This window comes from Cucumis melo, chromosome 10 (genome assembly GCF_025177605.1).
Source record: "Cucumis melo cultivar AY chromosome 10, USDA_Cmelo_AY_1.0, whole genome shotgun sequence".
Taxonomy (NCBI): domain Eukaryota; kingdom Viridiplantae; phylum Streptophyta; class Magnoliopsida; order Cucurbitales; family Cucurbitaceae; genus Cucumis; species Cucumis melo.
In genome coordinates this window covers 3804104-3822260 of record NC_066866.1, presented here as the reverse complement: position 1 = coordinate 3822260, position 18157 = coordinate 3804104, and the positions used below count along the sequence as shown (strand labels likewise).

The window sequence follows — 18157 nt, the reverse complement described above, 5'->3', positions numbered from 1 at the left end:
TTGATGGAAAAATGTACGAAGACTGGATTCTTCTTATGTTTAAGAGAGAGAGAAAATTTCTAACATGAACATAACTCAATTGACGTAAATATAAGCTTGTAACTAATAAGTATTTCATCAAATTTTTCTTATTTATGCTTTAGAACCAATATGTAATAGTGCATCAAAGACATAGTTACTAAAATGAACCGACTCATTGATGCTATTTTCAAAAAAATATAGGCAACATCTCATGTGAAATTTCATATCCATTTAGAGAGCTTATAATATAATTAATTATACTAATTTCTCTTTCATTTCTAAAATAGAGCCAAAGACATTGTTTTCTCTCAAATAAGAATAAAATATTCATGGATATGTTAATATATTCATAGATATATCCAACTTTTTTTATAAATGTTCTTAGAAGACAATATGTCGTCTATTATATCTAATATGAATCTAAATAAATTTCGTGACTTTTAAAAGTATACGTCGATATTAATATTTTATCAGATATAGGTCAAATCAAAATGAAAACATCCATATTGTATGAATATACACATAAAAAGAAATGTGGTGGACGAAGAGAATAGTAGTAAAGAAGCAATTCTTTTCCCTTATCCTTTTTAAGTTCAATTTTGAATTTCTTGATCCTCCTTTTGTAGTTTGAAGTATTGAACTTTAAAAATGAATAAAAGAGAAAAAAGAAATGGATTTATTAGCTATCCACGTTGAGCTCCATCTGATCTACCCGGCAAAATCCGTTGGTCATCATCATCCACTCCGACCAACTTCCGTCTCTTAATCCTCCGCAAATCCCGATGCTACTCTCTTCTTCACCTTCTCTCCAAAACCCTCTCCATTGCTCCAATTCTTCCTCCCCCTTCTTCCCTTTCTTCTCCTACAATGCCCTAAAACTCCATTCTTTCATTCGCCTCAAACCATTAACCTTCAATTGCACTTCCTCCTCCCTCACTGATACATCCTCCATTCCAGACCCTACCCTCCTTCGCCACGTTTCTCATACTGTTCGCGACACTCACGACGATGGGTCAATGGTACCCTCAGCCTCTGCTGTCGCCTCCGCCATTCTCAAAGCTTCCACCTCCCCTGTGGAATTTGTGCATAGGATCGAGAACAGTCAGAATACTGGGTTGGTGTTGCCGAGTCCTGACTTTCAGAGGCTTTGCATCGAACAGTTGGATTTGTTTCGCCGGATTGTTGACCCTGATGCCCTACTCTCGGTTTGAGTTTTCCTTCAAACTTTTTTTTGGCTTAATTTATAAATTAGGGCTGTTATGTGTCGGTAAGCTTATAGGTAAGGATTTTCGATGTTTTCCCCCTTTAGGTTTATGTAAGACCTGCTGGTAGCTATGTGATGGACCGTCTTGAGCTGCGTCGTGTTGCATCTTTCCCAGGGGTTAATGTTACCGATGTTGTGATATTGGTCGGAAATTTTAGTGTTCCTACTGGTTTACGTGCTGCCGAAGCTACTTTTTCCAGTCAGCAAGTATGGTTTTTAGTGTAACTGACTGATATGTTTTTGGTTTAGATGGTTAATCGTTGAACATTGAAAAGACTGTTTAAAGTGTAGGTTGAAGTTATCTCAGAGCACAAGGCTATTGTTTTTCCAATGGTGAAACACCCATTTGTCGTGGGGTTCTTAGTTGCCGAGCTTCCGAACCTGGAAATGGAAACATGTCTGGATATGCAGAGTGCTGATCGTGATCCGTGGTCATACTCATCTCCACACGAAGCCGGTGCTCTTGTAGCTGGCTCAGGAATAAGTGCACATGGATTTCATGATGCTACGAATGGATCATTGAGAACGTACATGTTTAATGCAGATCGTCAAGAAAATGCCTTCCATATTTCCCGTTCTCTTGCTATGGCATATGTTATGGATCAGGTTGGTTGGATCTTTTTTATTCAGTTGCCATCGATGGCAAACTTTATTTACTCTTGTAATCTGACGATAAATCCTGATTTTAAAAGTTGTTCTTCTTAGGTTCCACTTGTAGTTTGTCACGTAATTTAAGATGAAACATTTTTTATTCTGTAGAAAGCAATGTTGCTCCAGCAATCATCATGGCAGAATAATTTGAGGATGAGCAATCTGGTTGACCAGGTAAGGATACTACTTGACTTGGTTCTTTATTTTGTTCTCACGCACCCTAGTAGCATGTTAATTTTCCCTCACATTTTACTCTATTGCAGATTCGCGGTTCTCTTTCTAGCATCCAAAGTTTAAGTAAGATGTTATCTGTTCACATGAAGAAAAATGAGGTGATAGTGTTATTTCTTTTGGATGCTTGGTCACTTCTATATCTGTTTATATGCTATATATTTTGATGGCACAATTTTGCAGATTGCATATGAGATTTTAGAAGACATACTGTTACAAGGGGATTATATGAGAGATACTCTTCAACAACTACAGGATGCTGTTTATTTGACTAAGGCACTTGATCTTTCTCTTGCTATTGTTGCTAAAATTACCTTGTGCTCTTCAATTTATTCTTATTATTTTTGAAGTTGCTATATTATTTCACGATACTCCCTTAAGATTTTGTTTATTCCTACGACTTGGTCTGGTTTGCCTGTTGCATTATGTTAGCAACCAAGGTAGGGCCTGTTTGGATTCATTTGAGAGAAAAATGTTTATCAAAAAACTCAATTTTATTTAAACTCTTTTGATTAAACTTGTTTAAATTACACTTCAAAAGTTATTTTGATTGGTTACTAAACACTCTATTTTTTTTCCAAAATGAATTATTTTTTTTTAATTAAACACTTGAGAATATATTCAAGACATACCTGTAGTATGAGATGCATTTGTCTCACATTGGTGAGAATGGGACCACCAATGTGGCACTTAAGTGGCTTGGCTCTCCCACCCTAATAGCTGGCTTTTGGGGTGTGGTTCTCCAGGGTTCTTGAGTACCTAACACATTAGAGTTTTTATCAGAAAGATGAATACTGACTAAAAGTTGCAGTCCAATGTTATAGAAGATTACTCTCAGTGAAAGGCTGTTCCATGTTATTTTTTATGAAATGCAATTACAAGGCTAACATTTTCTTGTGTTGTTTCTAGGCAAATATTGTACACTATAATGAAGAAACACTGAAGAAAATGTACAAGTCTTCAAACCCTTTGTCTGAATCAGCGAAAAACCAGCTGGATAACTTTCCAACAGATGCTTCAAACGCTAGGATGAAAGGGGGGTTAGTTTCTTCTAACAATACGGTTAGGGACATGGAGATGCCCATGCCACCTACAATACTTGCTCCTGTTCAACGACAAGGAATAAGGTAACTGATTCCATGTCAAATTCCGCAGGATGGTTTTTTTTTGTTGGGGGGGGGGAGATAAAAGAAAACTCCCAGAACAGTTTACATTTGTCAAATGAAGTCAGTTTCCTGCATTTGGAAGTTATAATATCAAGTTTACTAATCTCACAATTTTTAAATGTCATGTCAGGAAGGTCATGCAACGTTTCTGATGTTCTGATTGATTTGGTTGAGGCAGTGAAACCTCTAGCACGTAAACAGCAACGTATAGTAGAACTAAGTGAACAGGCTTGTTCTATGCAAATTGCCGTGGAGGAATCTTCACTGCGTCAAGCTTTGAGCAATTTAATTGAAGGCGCACTATTGCGTACGCGTGTTGGTGGAAAGGTAGAAATTATATCTACTGCAGCACCAGCAGGTGGCGCACTTATAGTCATAGATGATGATGGCCCAGATATGCACTACATGGTTGGTGGTTTTACATTTTTACTTAAATCACGCACACCTTTATTATGATCTTTACCAAAACTTGATGTTTGTTGGTGCAATTACCTTCAGACACAGATGCATTCACTCACACCATTTGGAGCAGATCTCTTGTCCAAGGAAAGGGTGGAAGACAACATGACATGGAACTTTGTAGCTGGGCTGACCGTTGCTTGTGAGATACTTGAGAGTTTTGGGTGTGTGGTGCGTGTCATATCACCCAGGTGCTCGGACGCAGCACTCGGATCTGGTGGAACTCGCCTGGAACTCTGGCTCCCTTCCGCTCCAGGTACAACACTGCACAATCTCGAAATTCCCACTCAGGGTGCGTAGTGAGTAGATAGATAAACCGCCCATTGTAGATACATCTCTGGAACTGATGAAGAAGTTGCGACCAGTCTATATGAGATTTGAGATATGTGAGGTTTTGTATAGTGTACTGCTAGGCATCCTAAAAGTTTGTGTATAGTATGGTATAATATAACTAGCATCCATAACTTGTTATTCGCTTGGCTGATTTTCATCCTATTGGTAGATATGGAGGTGTGTGTGCATAGAGAAGTGTTTTGCATGGGAGTCATGAATTAGCTTCGAAGTTGTAACTTCAATATTGAACTTCACAACAATGATTTCTATTGAATATTCTTATGTTGGTCGAATTCACTTTCTAAATGAATGTCAGTTATTCAAAATGGTTTGTAAAGAAAGTGATAATCTATTATGGAACTGAGAACTATTCGATTCTTACAATTTGAATCAAAGGTCTGATAAAATAGGTGTATGTTAGGTTAATTCTATATTGAGTGTGCGTGTGGAAGCATACCTGATTTCGGTAGTCAACTTTACCTAACAAGTTTGGTTTAGACTCTTTCAGTACCTTCCTGATCTTTCTTCTTCTTTCTTTTTCTTTTTCTTGGAAGACTTTGGAAGGATTTCTGCTAAAAAACCATAATTTACATTTGGAGGAGATGAATGTTTAGATTTCTAACCGAAGTATCTTATGTTTATGTTTTTTTTTTCCTTATTCTTATCATGAGTTAAAAAAAGGGATTTTTTTGAAGTCTTGGTTTAACATATGGTTGACTTGAGCGTCAACAAATTAAGAGGTTGAACTATTTTCTCTTTGAATTCTTTTCTGTCTATAAAAGTGTCTCAAACGTGTCCTCACGTGCTTGAAATTAAAAAAAGATATGAAAGTTTGCTTGTTGGACGCGTGTGTAGAGCAGAGCATGTCCGTGTTCAATTTGGACACTTTGCCTAAAATTGTAGTGTCCGTGCTTTGTAGCACTTCATTGGTCATTCTTTGTTTAGAACAATGAACAACCCAAAACTCGAAGACAAATAAAACCATGGAGAGTTGTCTTCAATTCATGCAGCCGAATGTCGATACGTTTGGGTATAATAAGCTAAAACGTGAGCAGTCGAATCACACACTGTTGATCTGCGTACAAAATGTCAAAGGTCCATCCACTCGGATAGAACTCTCGAATAGCATCAACAATGATGTGAACCTCATAACTGAAGTTAGTCTCTATTAAATTGAATTTCTTTTTGTAATCATAACCTGTGAAATGATAAATAAAATTGGTAAGAAACAATGTTAATATATTCCCAAAACTAATAAAGGAAATGTTAATAGGGACAAATTTTATTTTTTATATAAAAAATTGGTAAAATACAGATTTTGGCTAATTAACTTCTGAGTTTTGGGTTTATTTAGTTCTTAATTTTTAACTCTCTATTCTATTCTTACATTTTTCAAGTTTGTATCTAATAGGTCATCAAATTTGATTAATAGGTTCTTAAATTTTGGATTTAACTTTTTTTTTTTTGCCTATAATAAGAATTTGTCCTATTAATTAATGAATCTAACATTCACAAACTTGGGATGTTTAAAGTTCCATTGTATTTATACCTAACAAATCAATACATTAGGTATCAAAACTTTAAAATTTGTAACATATTTTTAATCTTCAAAAACTAATTAAATACTTTTATAAGTTGAGAGAAAAAAAAAGGAAAAACTAATACTAGCCGTGTAAAAAGAATTTTTGAAAGCACGAAATGAAATATGAAATCTTATTTTGGTCCCTAAATTTTCAAAAACCTTTCTTTCTGTCTTGAATTTCCAAAAAGTATTTTACAAGATTTTATTCCTCGAACGTAACATGCAAAAGTTTGTTAAAGAAATTACTAATTAAATAATAGAATTATTAAATCAACCAGAAATGATTCAAAATTTCATGAAACTCGAGGAATCTTTTTTTTTTTTTTTCAAATAGATCCAAAGAGAAATAAAATAATATTTGAACTTAAAAGTTGGAGTAGAAAAATAGGTATAAATTGGTGGAATTATGTGGGGACGAAAAAAGGTCCAATAGCTTTTAGCTTTGAGACATTTGTAGGGTAAATTTGAGAGTTCTTTTGTGAAGATTCATATAGTTAGAGTTATTATTTTTATAGCAAAGATTAGGATATTCTATTGGGACAAACAACAAAACAAAATTGTATATACATATAATCAATTAAATTAGTTTCACTTTCATATCCCTTTCAAGTTCAAAATTTATTATTATTTTAAAAAGTCAACTTGATTTAAGGATTCAATTCTTTTCTTCTTTTATTTTCTTTCCATTTATAATTTGTTTATTGTTTGGTATAAATATTCAAACATTGAGATGTCCAGTTATGGGTGCAATCAATGACACCCATTGACCACTTCTTCTTAAATCAACATGTCGTTATATTACACGAAAGTGGAAACCCAACCACATGTCGTTTTATTACATGAAAGTGGAAACCCACCCTTCCATTTGATTTCTCTTCTTTTCCCTTTTTCCATTTTTCTAATAAATAAATTGTTTTCAACGTGTTTACAAACACAATCAAATAAACTAAAATATTTACGATATATAACAAAATTTTAAATTCTATCAATAGTAAAAATCGTTAAACTTTTATTATTGTTTATCAATGTCAAAACATATTAGTGTCTATTAATGTTTATTATTGACATAATTTAAAATTTTGTTATATTTTGTAAACAGTTTGTCTAATTTACTATTTTTAATAATTCTCCATTATTTTTTATTTTTTTCAGACCAAAATATTTATATATAACAAAATTTTGTTTTTTTAGACCACGAGAGACTAGCAATAGAATCGATGACTATAATATTTTGCTACATTGGTAAATATTTTGAGCAAATCATTAATATTAATGAACTAATTTGTTAACACAATTAATTAATTAATTAAAAAAATTAAATTTTTTCAAATATAGCAAAATATTTACGACTTTCAAAATTTATCATTGATAGATAGTAATAGAATTTTATAAAATGTCTCAAATTTTACTATATTTTATAAATATTTTACTAAATTTACAATTTACCATAACTTTCCATTTTTAGAAGAATTAATTATGAGATTTTTAATTATAATAAAATAAATCTAAATATTTACGAACTATAATATCACTAAACTCCTATTATCAATTTTTATCATTAATAAAATATAAAACTTTTATTATATTTGGTAGCTACTTTTTTTATCAATTTTATTCTATTACAATAATCTCCCCCACCCATATATATAATATATATAATGTAAAACATTGATGAGTGATATTGGGAGAATGTGATAGAAATGTTATAATAATAGATTGTGTTATAATATTAATGAATGATTGTATTATGAGAGATAGATAGGGAGATGGGAGGGGGGCGAGTAGGGCTAATTGTGCGCAACGCCGGACTTCGTGCTCCGTTATGGCATGTGATGTGGGATTGTGAAAGACAGCCACCCTTTTGAATTACCATTTTCTTCTTTTTAAATTCTACTTTTTCTTTTCTTTATTCTATTTTCTTTCTATTGCTTTTACTTAAATAATTCAAATCCTTCACCACCTCTATCTTTTAATCTATAATTATGTTTATAAATCAGATATTATCAAATATTAAAAAAACAAAAATACTAAATATTTATCATTAGTAGTAATAAATTTTGTTGAACCTAAATAGTTTGCTTTTTCTTTCATGAATATCGATTTGATTTCTTTTTATTATTTCTGTTTTGTTAATACCTATTTTTTAAATCTACCCATAGTTTTCGAAACTAAAGGCTCCATTGATTTCTTATAATATTTTTTGGTTGTTTAAATTTTAATAGTAGTATTATCATATTAAAAATGAGAGAAATTTTTGTTTAATTCAAAAAATTGAAACTAAAATGTTTCCTAATAAAGTAATTGCAAAACAACTTGCATTTTTTTAAAAAAAAAAAAAATTAGCAAATGATTTAATTGTGTTCATTTGTGAAATATAAAATTATGAAACGTAAATATAAACATCAAAATCTAAAAACCAATTTGTTATTAAAAAAGGGCAATTCTTATTTATAGCAAAAAAGAATTGCTATTTACAAAATATATATATAAAAGAAACTTAAATGAGTTTAATTTTTTTTTTTTTTTTTTTTTACTATATTTTATAAATAGTTTCAATATTTTTACTATATTTAAAAATGTTCCAAAACATATCTAATTTTTAAAAACAGAAAAATTAAAAGAATCGAAAATATATATATAGTGAGATTTTACTATAAATTCAAATATTGTCCTATAGAAAACGAAGAGTAATATAAAAAGAAAAATTTAGGAGAAAAGAATCACAATTTAACAAAATAGTTATGCTTAAATATAAATATAGAAAGTATGAGTTTGAATGATCCATTTAAGGAAAAATGAGTGAATTATGGAATAATTTGATGTCAATGTAACGTTTTGCCAAAACTATTCCAACAATCAAAGTTAACCTTTGCCAAACGGTTTGAAATTAAGGAAAACGAAAGATTAAAGGATTTGAATTTGAGTGTAGAGATGGACAATAGCTCCTACCTCACCTCTAAATAAATGAATTTAGATTTCATTCACTTTCTTTCTTCTTTCTTTTAAAGGACTATTGCATTGACGACGTACAAACAACGAATTTCTATTAGTTTTATCGTTGATAAACATTAGTAGACTTTTATATACTTATATACTTTTACCAATTTCTATCCCTAGTAGATGTTGATATATTTATATCAAAGACATCTGAACTATAAAAAATGTAGAAGACCCTTTAGGAATATAAGGCACAAAATACCAAAAGAGAGATTAACAACAAAGATAAAAACCGAGCACATAGTCTAACAAACAAGATACACAAGTATTACTAAGAAACTATCAACTCTTTATTTACGAAGTAATATTTACAAAAGAAAATATATATAGTAAAAAAGCAACCAATCTAGTTTTACGAAGCGTTAATGTTAATTCAATATTTGAATGTATATATATATTAATGTGACGCATGTGTATTGTCAAATTAGTTTAAAAATCGATACTTTGAACACAGTTAAAATTTTTTAAAACCGACGTTTTAAATGAATATACTTTTAATTAAACTAGTAATTTGATAATACATGTATATGCCACATTAATTTAATTATAAAAGTTTTAAAATACAATTATGGGTAGAAAATGTTAACTTAAATCCATTAAAAAGAATAATTCTTTTTTTTTTTTATACATTTTAAAGTTAATAATAAAAACAGGTTAGTTTGTATTTTTATTTATTTAAACTCAATCGTTTATCGTAACAATCTAACCTAACCAAAATTCAAACTGATTTAATTTAAATTTTTCTGGGCCGAATCGTTTCTCGAGGCCATATAGGTTTTTTAAAAGCATTAAAAGTTTGTTAACAAAAAAAGAAAAGAAAAAGATAGATTCAAATCCTTAGTATAGGGGTTGTTGAAAAATGGTTAAAATTCTATAATCAAATAGGTGTAAATCCTCCCCAAAACAAATAAGCAAACAAGTGAATATAATAAATTCAATTATCTTCCTATTTAAAAACAAACAAATTTCCAAAAATACAAAACCGTCCCCTTAGCCTAACAATGCAAATTTAACTAATTTATATATATATATATTTGACATCAAATTTAAAAACAATAAAAGAGATAAATAGGTTTATTTGTTTCATCTAATTAACTTAATGAATATCCCTAATTTTGATTAGGAGAAAATATTAGTCAAATATCAAAATATTTTATTCCAATCTTTTATTTAATTTTCAAAATCAATCAAACTCAGAAAAACCGGCGATGAGTGAATGAAAATCGTGACGACACGCTTTCTAATTTAATACAAATCTCATTAATTTCATTATATTATATGCTTTTAGGTTGGAAATGTCAATATTACCCCTCTATAGAAACATTAAAAATTCGCTAATTAACTAAATTTCTTCCCCAAATAAGGACGTAATAAATAATTAAAATTTAAGAAAGAAAGAAATAAATAAAATTTTCCAAAACCCCATTTCTGTCCCGCTACTGTAACAGCAGAAACCTTAATTAGAAACGCCCTCAAGGTTTAAACTTAATGAACAAATGAACAAGAACACAGCTTTCATTCCTATTTGTTGAAACCCATTCCTCCTCTTCCTCTCCCGCTCAACTAATTTTTCTCTCTTCCTTTTTTTAGTTTCACACCCGAACGCTTGGCGATCTCTGAAGAAGGATTTTCCTCGTGATTCCGAGGTCGCGGAACAGATCTTTGTCGTTTTTTGATTCTTTTATATTTGGTAAGTTCTTATTGTATTTCCATCTCTTTAATTCTGGGTTCTCAATTTCATTTTTCTAATTGGAAAATGGAAAACGTATAGTGGTGAAAGTTCTTCTTCTTCTTCTTCTTCTTCTTTTTTTTTTTAAGTAATCAGTGTTCTACAAGTACCTGCGAGTAATTGCTGTTCAAGTTGATTCTTCGTTTTTAAATCTTTAAGTTACTTCAGCTTTAAGGTATGAACTTCTGTGAGTTTTTTCTTTTTTGTTTGTTTAATCGTTGACTTGTTTAATTATATAGAGTAGTTGCCTGTGGCTAATTATTGCTGGATTAACTCCTGTACTGGCGGTATTTTGTGGTACTACTGGAATGGAGTTTATTTATTCTTAGTAATAGCGGAGACTTTGGGATCTCCATGAATGTCAAAGAATTTGTTCTGAAGTTTTAGCTAACTTTATGTTTGGGTTTTTGGTTTTGAATCTTTTCTCTTTGTATCTTTAACTGGACGCAAGGTTAATTTCTTTCTTTCGTTGTCTTTCTAATTTTTTGTTTTACCAAATTAATTGAAAAATGTGCCCCAAGACTCGAGATCGTCTTTTTGTCAAGTTGTTAATATTGAGCTTAATTGTGTAAATCAGAAAAGCCGGATTTTGGGTGCTTGCGTCTTCTCTTCTGTTGATTTACTCAAAGGAAGCACATGTCTGATTGCTTAAGAGAGTCTCTAGTATAAGTTTGACAATGAAAGAGCACATGGTTGGGGAGTTTTCTTTGTTTAAGGTTTACTTGTATGCGTTGAACATCAAAGAGTAGGAAGAGCCTCGCTTTATAGAGTACTTGTGAAATTTTATAACAGAACCTGATCTACAGAGTTGTTTCAGCTTTTGTTGTGTGAGTTTTAGCGCTGCAATCATAAGTTCTTGTGATCTTAAACGTACTTAGTTTACTTTTCATAGAAATTGTGACCATGCATTGCAGTCACAAATTTGTCTTTCATGTCTGTAGGATTTTCAAATTTGGATTTCTTTTGCAGCATATTTAGACACATCTCTCTATTCATGTGGTTTAGTTTTCCATCCTCTGTCATGGAATGTCTTAGTATTATCCTGTTCTGACCGTAAGTCTATTTTTCTCTATCATACAGGCCCATTCTCACTTTGTACATCTTTGACTAAGATCACCTTTACAACTTGGAAGATTGTAGATAGTATGGGAATTCTTTATCGCAGGTGCAGTTTGTCATAATTTAATTGGGAAAATCAGCACATCTTTTTATTTCTTGTGTACTGACTCGTTTTCTGTAAACGTGCACTTTCCTTGTTGCAGTTCTGTGAATAGAAAGCCAAATGATAGCATGAGGCTTATTATAATAACTTTTATGGGAGTATTTTTGGGCTTTTTGATAGGAATATCTTTTCCAACATTATCACTAACAAAGGTTGGTGTTGAAGTCTTAATGCTCGTTAAATTTCTTCTCTTTGCATAACTATTTGATATAGATTCTTGGGTATAAACTAAATCACATATCTGCTCTTTGTTTAATGATATTGCAGCTAGGTATCCCCTCCGGTCTTATCCCAAAAATCGATCAGATGTATAATACTGACATAAAAGCAGGCTCATCTACCCAAACATCTCAAAATTTTCCATCTACCAGGACTGGTAGTGGAGACAAGAATAGTTCTCAAAATCGGAATGGTACCTCAGAGGTATAGTTTTTCCTAAATAATTACTTTCAAGTTTTGAAGAATTATAACCTTTTGGCTGTTGATGACCTATTTTATGGTTTCTTAATTATACGTTTGGTGTTAGACCCATAAATTTCATGCACAGCAGTTTTATTACTGGTTTGATTATTCCAAATAATTTTGCGGACTTCGTTGCCTGTTTAGATTTAACAGGTTGGTTGCAAGCCTACAACATAAACGTGCTATATGCTTTAGAGGGTGAATTAGCTAAAGTTTAGGATGAAGGCCGACCATTGCTGTTAAAAGAAGCTAGGCCATAGTAAAACCCCCTGTCCCCGGGGCCTAGCATCGCAGTATAAATAGGCCATTCTGTCATTGTCTGCCTTTAGCTATCTCGTTATGTTCGAAATTGTCCTTCAACACATCTTTTTTCTTCCTCTGATTACTAGTTTATTGGCTTAAGTTTTTAAAGGTTCTAGGAAAACATGCTAGGGGATATTTGACTTAAGTAAGCAGGGATCCTTACTGAACTAAATAGTTATGACTAGACAACACTTGCCTTTTGAAATCTTTCCCTTCCATAGAAAGAAACCTGTCACTCATGAACTTTATGGGAATATCACAATTTTGGAGTTTGGGCTCCTTTACTTAAAATTATTTTGCATAGTGGGAGCATGAGAATATTGACTTTCTATGAATATGCTACTTCAACTTCTTGATCTAGACAAGCTTCTTTAAAACAAAAAGAAGAAAGAAAAATTGTGTATCTATATTACTACCAAAACAGGTGCTTGATTGTTTTGTTTTATATGGTTTAATTGCCTCAGATTCTTGCATCCTACTTTCATCTAAATATGATATCATGCAGATTTGGGTTCCATCAAATCCTAGGGGAGCTGAAAGACTAGCCCCAGGAATTGTTGCAGCTGAGTCAGACTTCTATCTACACAGATTGTGGGGTAATCCCAATGAGGTGTGTTTTGATTTTGCACTACATAATTAGGTTTGTTGTAGTTTCCTTGTTGTACTTAATCAGATAAATGTTTGCAGGACTTAAATACAAAACCAAATTACCTTGTGACCTTCACTGTCGGTTATAAGCAGAGGGAGAACATTGATAGAGCAGTAAAAAAGGTCCCTTTCATCCTCAAACTAGATATACTATCACCCTTCTCTTTGTGATCATACAAGACTGATTATGATTCCTCACAGTTTTCAGAAAATTTCACAATTCTTCTTTTTCATTACGATGGCCGAACAACAGAATGGGATGAATTTGAATGGTCGAAAAGAGCAATTCACGTCAGTGCTCGAAAGCAAAGTAAATGGTAAATATCGTTCTGTTACAGTGAATGCCAATAAAATTTTGATCCATATTAGATGAAAATTTTAAATCTTGCTTTGAAGGTGGTATGCCAAGCGATTTTTGCACCCTGACATTGTGGCACCTTATGACTACATCTTTATGTGGGATGAAGACTTGGGAGTTGAGAACTTCGATGCTGAAGAGTGAGTTATTTTCAGATTAGCTTAAAAGACACCTGCCTTTTTTCAAATGTATAACACTCCTATTAATCTCTTTCAATCCAGATATATAAAGTTGGTGAGGAAGCATGGCTTGGAAATATCACAACCTGGTTTGGAACCTACAAGAGGGTTAACATGGCAAATGACAAAGAAAAGGGATGGTCTTGAAGTTCACAAGTAAGACTCATGGAACAACTGTGTTCACTTTCCTTAAATAGCTGCATTGTGAAAATCATTCAACCAAACCTGAAATTATACTATTATTTGTTTCGGTGAATTTCGTGCAGAGATACGGTGGAAAGGGCAGGATGGTGCACTGAGCCGAACTTGCCTCCTTGTGCTGCGTAAGATTCCCCCAAAAGAAGAATGTGAATGCTACCCTATCTGATTTTTTCTTCAGCTGATAGAGCATTAACGTCTGTCGTTGTTTCCTTCCTACAGTTTCGTAGAAATCATGGCTCCAGTTTTCTCACGAGAAGCTTGGCGTTGTGTCTGGTATATGATTCAAGTACGAACCAACTCCATTCCTGTCAAAATTTAACTTCACCATAGTCCAAATGGTTTTTCTAATTCCTGTTACATGGATCTGCAGAATGATTTAATCCACGGCTGGGGCCTCGATTTTGCCGTTAGAAAATGTGTAGAGGTCTGTACTCATTAGTAACTTTCAACTCTCTCCTATATTTTGGTGGTACTGCGCTTTGTTGCTAATTTACCATAGACTTTTTCTAACACACAAAATCGTCAAATAATCAGCCTGCACACGAGAAGATTGGAGTCGTTGACGCTCAGTGGATCGTTCATCAAGGTCTTCCCTCTCTCGGAAGCCAGGTAAACTCAAAATCTTTTCCCTCAACCACTTTCCCAGAAAACAAAAGTACAAATACTAATCCAGTTCTTGTTTTAATCTTGCTTTTCTCTGCAGGGAGAAACTCAAAATGGGAAAGCGCCATGGCAAGGGGTACTCTTTCTCTCTTTCTTTCACACTTAGATGTTGTGAACTCACATCACACAAACACAAGTTAGAAGTTGAAGACTAAATTGCTTAATTTGAATGTGAAAAGTGATAGCTTATAATCTTGTATATTTTGATTATCAGGTGAGAGAAAGATGTCGGAAAGAGTGGACAATGTTTCAAAGTCGGTTGGCAAATGCGGAGAAAGCGTATTTCAAGTCAATGGGGATTGATCCTTCAAATTCACCCAAACAGTAGGACTCAATCAGATTCTATTTATACATCTATTATTAGCCACAATATTCCTTTACCGTTTCTCACTCAGTTGTATAAATTCGTTAAACGTTATAATAATAATTAGAATCCTTCGTACATGGAGCTTATACATTATTTTTCTCTCGTTTCTAGTGGTTAGATGATATAATATTAACTTTATTTTCATCCATTAACTTCATTACCATAACATTAGTTTTATGATGATACTAGGATTATCATAACACTAACCCTCTACAAATCAACCCAACCCTTCTCTCAAATGGTCCTTAAGTTTCTGGATTAGTTAGTAATTTAAAATGGTATAAGCACATTGGTCTAAAAGATTTTGTGTTCAATTTCTTACGATATTATTCTTGTTCTTTGGTACATTATTTATTGGATTATAACAAATCGAAAGCTAGACATGAATGATTAGATTTGAATAAGTTTTTGATCGAATATAGTAGCCATATAAGAATAATCCGACAAATTGGACTATCCAACCCATGTTTTAAGGATTGGATTGGGTTGGAAATAAGGATGTCAACTCAACCAACCTGCAAACATGGGAATGTCTCCCAATCCAACCGGTTTAGACCCCTAGAACATAGGGAGATAAGGGTTATTAATTCCTCATTATAATTTTGAGAACTTCACAATTAAGATAATTAAACTAATTTTGAATGGTTTGACGAGACTCTTTCATCTATCAAAGTTCATTCAAACTAACGTTCTTTTCCTCCTTATAGCCTATCTTGCTTCCTTCAAAGTCAAAATCACTAAAATCTCAAATAAAACATATATAGGTATAAAAAATAAGGCCTGTTTGCAAATAAATAAGACTAATGAAAATTAACAAACCTTATTCAATTTCATTTCGTAGCACCAAATGAAATCAAACATAGAGCTTTTGATAAGTTATTGCTTGAATCCTCTTAATCGAGTTCATCTCTATTTGTATCTGAAGATTCAACGCTAATTGCATCCTTTTGGTATAAGTACCATATCAAGTTTTTGAATCAATCGATGATTGTATTTAATACTTCATCAAAAGTCTTATTTCATTTTCACCAACGAACTTTTAACTCAAATAGTGTCTTCTTTTGAATCGCTTCTAGGCTGGAAAAATGAGCCAACTCGAGGTGTTGGAAAAGATAAAAATTAGCATATATCCAATTGGAAAGATCCTAAACAAAAAGAAGGTTATTGCTTGTAATGGTATATATTCATATTCAAGAGTATGGTACAAGACTGACTACAAGTATCATCACACAGCTGTTGCTCTTTTGTCCATTGCCAGAAATGAACAATAAGGGAATAAGTATTTATATCCTATGCTTTATATACATCACATGGTTTACTTTTACATATAGGTTCATAAAATTGTTTTACATTGTCATTGGGGCAAAGTCAATGATGAAAATCTTTTTATTTCTTTAAAAGAAAAAGAAAATAAATGTTTTTGAATTTGACTGTTATTATATTCTTTCATCTTGAACTTTAAGTTGGATCGATCAACACTAATATCAGTTGAGCTAAGCACTTTTAGCTATCAAATCAATGTATCAAGAAAAGTACAGAACGGTATAATGTTACTCAATAGATAAATATAATTTTTTTTTCACTAGTTTGAGCACGGTACAAAGTTTTTGTATAACGTGACAATATTTTTGCATTTCCATGAATTTCATAGAAAGGTTAGAGATTAATCAATAAAAAATACTATTAATATATGGATAATTAGAATAGACAACAATTCGATAATAATAAAATGTATAGCAACATTTAAAAAAATTGTAAATATAACAAAATTTATTAGTAATAGACTTCTACAGTTGATATATTATTAGTTTATTACTCATAAATCAACATTTACAATATAGTCGATCGACTCTAAATTTTTTTATTATATTTATAATATTTTAAAAATGTCGTTATATGTGTCACATATATTTTGAAATTAAATAAATGTTATATTCAAGATTATATGTAAATATTTTTCAACTTCAAATCAAATCATGAATCAGATTATAAGAGAAGAAAAAGAAATAAAAATCAATCAATAATTAAGATTATAAAAAAAAATCAATCAATAATTAAGATAGACAAAAACCAACTCCCTAAAGCTGCAAAGGGGTGAGCCAACATGGAGCTACTCAAATCAGGAAAGTTCCTAAAACGTCATCATCATCTCCACCACGTGTCACTCCCAAATTGGTCGTTGCAATTTCCTTCTGACACGTGGCAATACAGATGTTCCCTTCATTTTTCCCAATGTGTTTTTTAAACTATAATACTCAATCAAAACAACACACGTATCACCTGTTGTTTCCTCTCTTACCTCAACCCCATGCCTACCCCAACTAACCATGGTTAACCATTCATGGTTAAATAACCTCAGTCAATGTATAAATTCTATATTCTCTTCTACCACCCCAACCATTTGGATACATACATACATACATATTTGCAGTTTGGGCTCCTTTTTTTGGCCTTTTCCTTCTTATTAAGCCTCAAAACCTATTTCTTCATTTTCTCTACCTTCAACCAAAAAAACCCTGAAACAGATTAGAACAACAAAAAGAGAAAAGGAAAAAAGTTCAAATTTTGAGGTGTTTTTTGAAGATGGGTCTCTCAAATTTTCCTCCTTCAGCTGAAGGAGTGTTGCTGTTACCAGTTTTAGTGATGCACACTGTAATGTCAATGGCGTTTTTGAAGAATTTTGTGAGATCTGTCATACAAATGATGAGTGCCAGTGGGAATTCTTCGAGTTCTGAAGAAGAATACGATTGGGAAAATGGAAGAGAAAGAAGGATTTCAATTACTCAGTTCAAAACTTTGGGGCAAAGCTTCAATGGCGAAACAGAGGAGGAGTTTGTTTCGAGGTGTGTTATGGCAGAGTGTTGTGTTTGTCTTTGTAGGTTTGAAGCTGATGAAGAAGTTAGTGAGTTGTCTTGTAAGCATTTTTTTCATAAAGCTTGTCTTTCTAAGTGGTTTGATAATAAGCACTTTACTTGTCCTCTTTGTCGCTCTATCGAATAACGTTTTTCAACAATTTTAGGGTTTTTTTCTTTTTAATTTCTCTCTCTCTCTCTCTTCCTATTTTATTTTGAGTGAAAGAGGATGAAGTTTTGTAACTGATAAGTGATATATAATTAAATTCACTATACCCATCGTAAGTTTTTGGGTACTGGTGATTTATGTTCAAATCTTGTAATGTTATTTCCTCTTCCAACAAAATTTTTGTTCGTATGTCAAGTTTAAGAAAAAGTGATTTAAGAGCAATACCAAAACTTTGTTGCTTTGTGTTTATAGTATTATAATAGGTGGGGGATAGTGGAAGTGTTTCTTTTTCCTTTCTCA

General features: G+C 32.1%; 3 protein-coding genes and 1 long non-coding RNA gene across 8 annotated transcripts; 3 read left to right on the top strand and 1 right to left on the bottom strand.

Annotated features, from left to right (window-relative positions):
• Window positions 1-468: 468 nt before the first annotated feature.
• LOC127151454 (uncharacterized) lies at window positions 469-3975 on the bottom strand. Its single transcript, XR_007824423.1, has 2 exons — window positions 3826-3975; window positions 469-2926 (listed from the first exon to the last, which is right to left on the bottom strand). It is a non-coding gene; the product is annotated as an uncharacterized LOC127151454 (long non-coding RNA).
• On the top strand, window positions 804-4418 carry LOC103488961 (chloroplast sensor kinase, chloroplastic). Of its 2 annotated transcripts, XM_008447926.3 has the most exons (9): window positions 804-1226; window positions 1331-1492; window positions 1577-1891; window positions 2045-2110; window positions 2200-2268; window positions 2351-2443; window positions 3077-3294; window positions 3468-3741; window positions 3832-4418. In XM_008447926.3, the coding sequence occupies exons 1-9, from the start codon at window positions 804-806 to the stop codon at window positions 4090-4092; spliced, it is 1881 nt and encodes a 626-aa protein (XP_008446148.1). In that variant the 3' UTR covers window positions 4093-4418. The 2 variants fall into 2 exon arrangements, with proteins under 2 accessions (XP_008446148.1, XP_016900300.1); XM_017044811.2 differs by lacking the exon at window positions 3832-4418 and having other exon boundaries at window positions 3464-3745.
• A 5706-nt stretch (window positions 4419-10124) lies between these two features.
• On the top strand, window positions 10125-14929 carry LOC103488962 (uncharacterized). 4 transcript variants are annotated; one of them, XM_008447931.3, is made up of 17 exons: window positions 10125-10181; window positions 10295-10394; window positions 10523-10608; window positions 11514-11598; window positions 11696-11807; window positions 11923-12078; window positions 12926-13030; window positions 13108-13191; window positions 13270-13385; window positions 13465-13566; window positions 13648-13761; window positions 13872-13928; window positions 14026-14092; window positions 14177-14230; window positions 14341-14415; window positions 14510-14545; window positions 14684-14929. In XM_008447931.3, exons 4-17 carry the CDS (start codon window positions 11579-11581, stop codon window positions 14795-14797), a joined length of 1212 nt encoding a protein of 403 aa, XP_008446153.1. In that variant the 5' UTR covers window positions 10125-10181; window positions 10295-10394; window positions 10523-10608; window positions 11514-11578; the 3' UTR covers window positions 14798-14929. The 4 variants fall into 4 exon arrangements, with proteins under 4 accessions (XP_008446153.1, XP_050947181.1, XP_008446151.1 ...); XM_017044676.2 differs by having other exon boundaries at window positions 10142-10181; window positions 10530-10608; XM_051091224.1 differs by lacking the exon at window positions 10523-10608 and having other exon boundaries at window positions 10127-10181.
• A 2292-nt stretch (window positions 14930-17221) lies between these two features.
• LOC103488963 (probable E3 ubiquitin-protein ligase XERICO) lies at window positions 17222-18003 on the top strand. The gene has a single exon (XM_051091223.1). The coding sequence runs from the start codon at window positions 17420-17422 to the stop codon at window positions 17834-17836; it is 417 nt and encodes a 138-aa protein (XP_050947180.1). The 5' UTR covers window positions 17222-17419; the 3' UTR covers window positions 17837-18003.
• The last annotated feature ends 154 nt before the right edge of the window (window positions 18004-18157 follow it).

Excerpts from the sequence above, each read along its gene's own strand:
- LOC103488963 (XM_051091223.1), top strand. The coding sequence starts at position 17,420 with ATGGGTCTCTCAAATTTTCCTCCTTCAGCTGAAGGAGTGTTGCTGTTA.
- LOC103488961 (XM_008447926.3), top strand. The coding sequence starts at position 804 with ATGCTACTCTCTTCTTCACCTTCTCTCCAAAACCCTCTCCATTGCTCC. Across the intron at positions 2,269-2,350 it reads TTCACATGAAGAAAAATGAG|ATTGCATATGAGATTTTAGA; the intron begins GTGATAGTGTTA and ends ACAATTTTGCAG. Across the intron at positions 2,444-3,076 it reads ATGCTGTTTATTTGACTAAG|GCAAATATTGTACACTATAA; the intron begins GCACTTGATCTT and ends TGTTGTTTCTAG.
- LOC103488962 (XM_008447931.3), top strand. The coding sequence starts at position 11,579 with ATGGGAATTCTTTATCGCAG. Across the intron at positions 12,079-12,925 it reads ATCGGAATGGTACCTCAGAG|ATTTGGGTTCCATCAAATCC; the intron begins GTATAGTTTTTC and ends GATATCATGCAG. Across the intron at positions 13,192-13,269 it reads TTGATAGAGCAGTAAAAAAG|TTTTCAGAAAATTTCACAAT; the intron begins GTCCCTTTCATC and ends GATTCCTCACAG.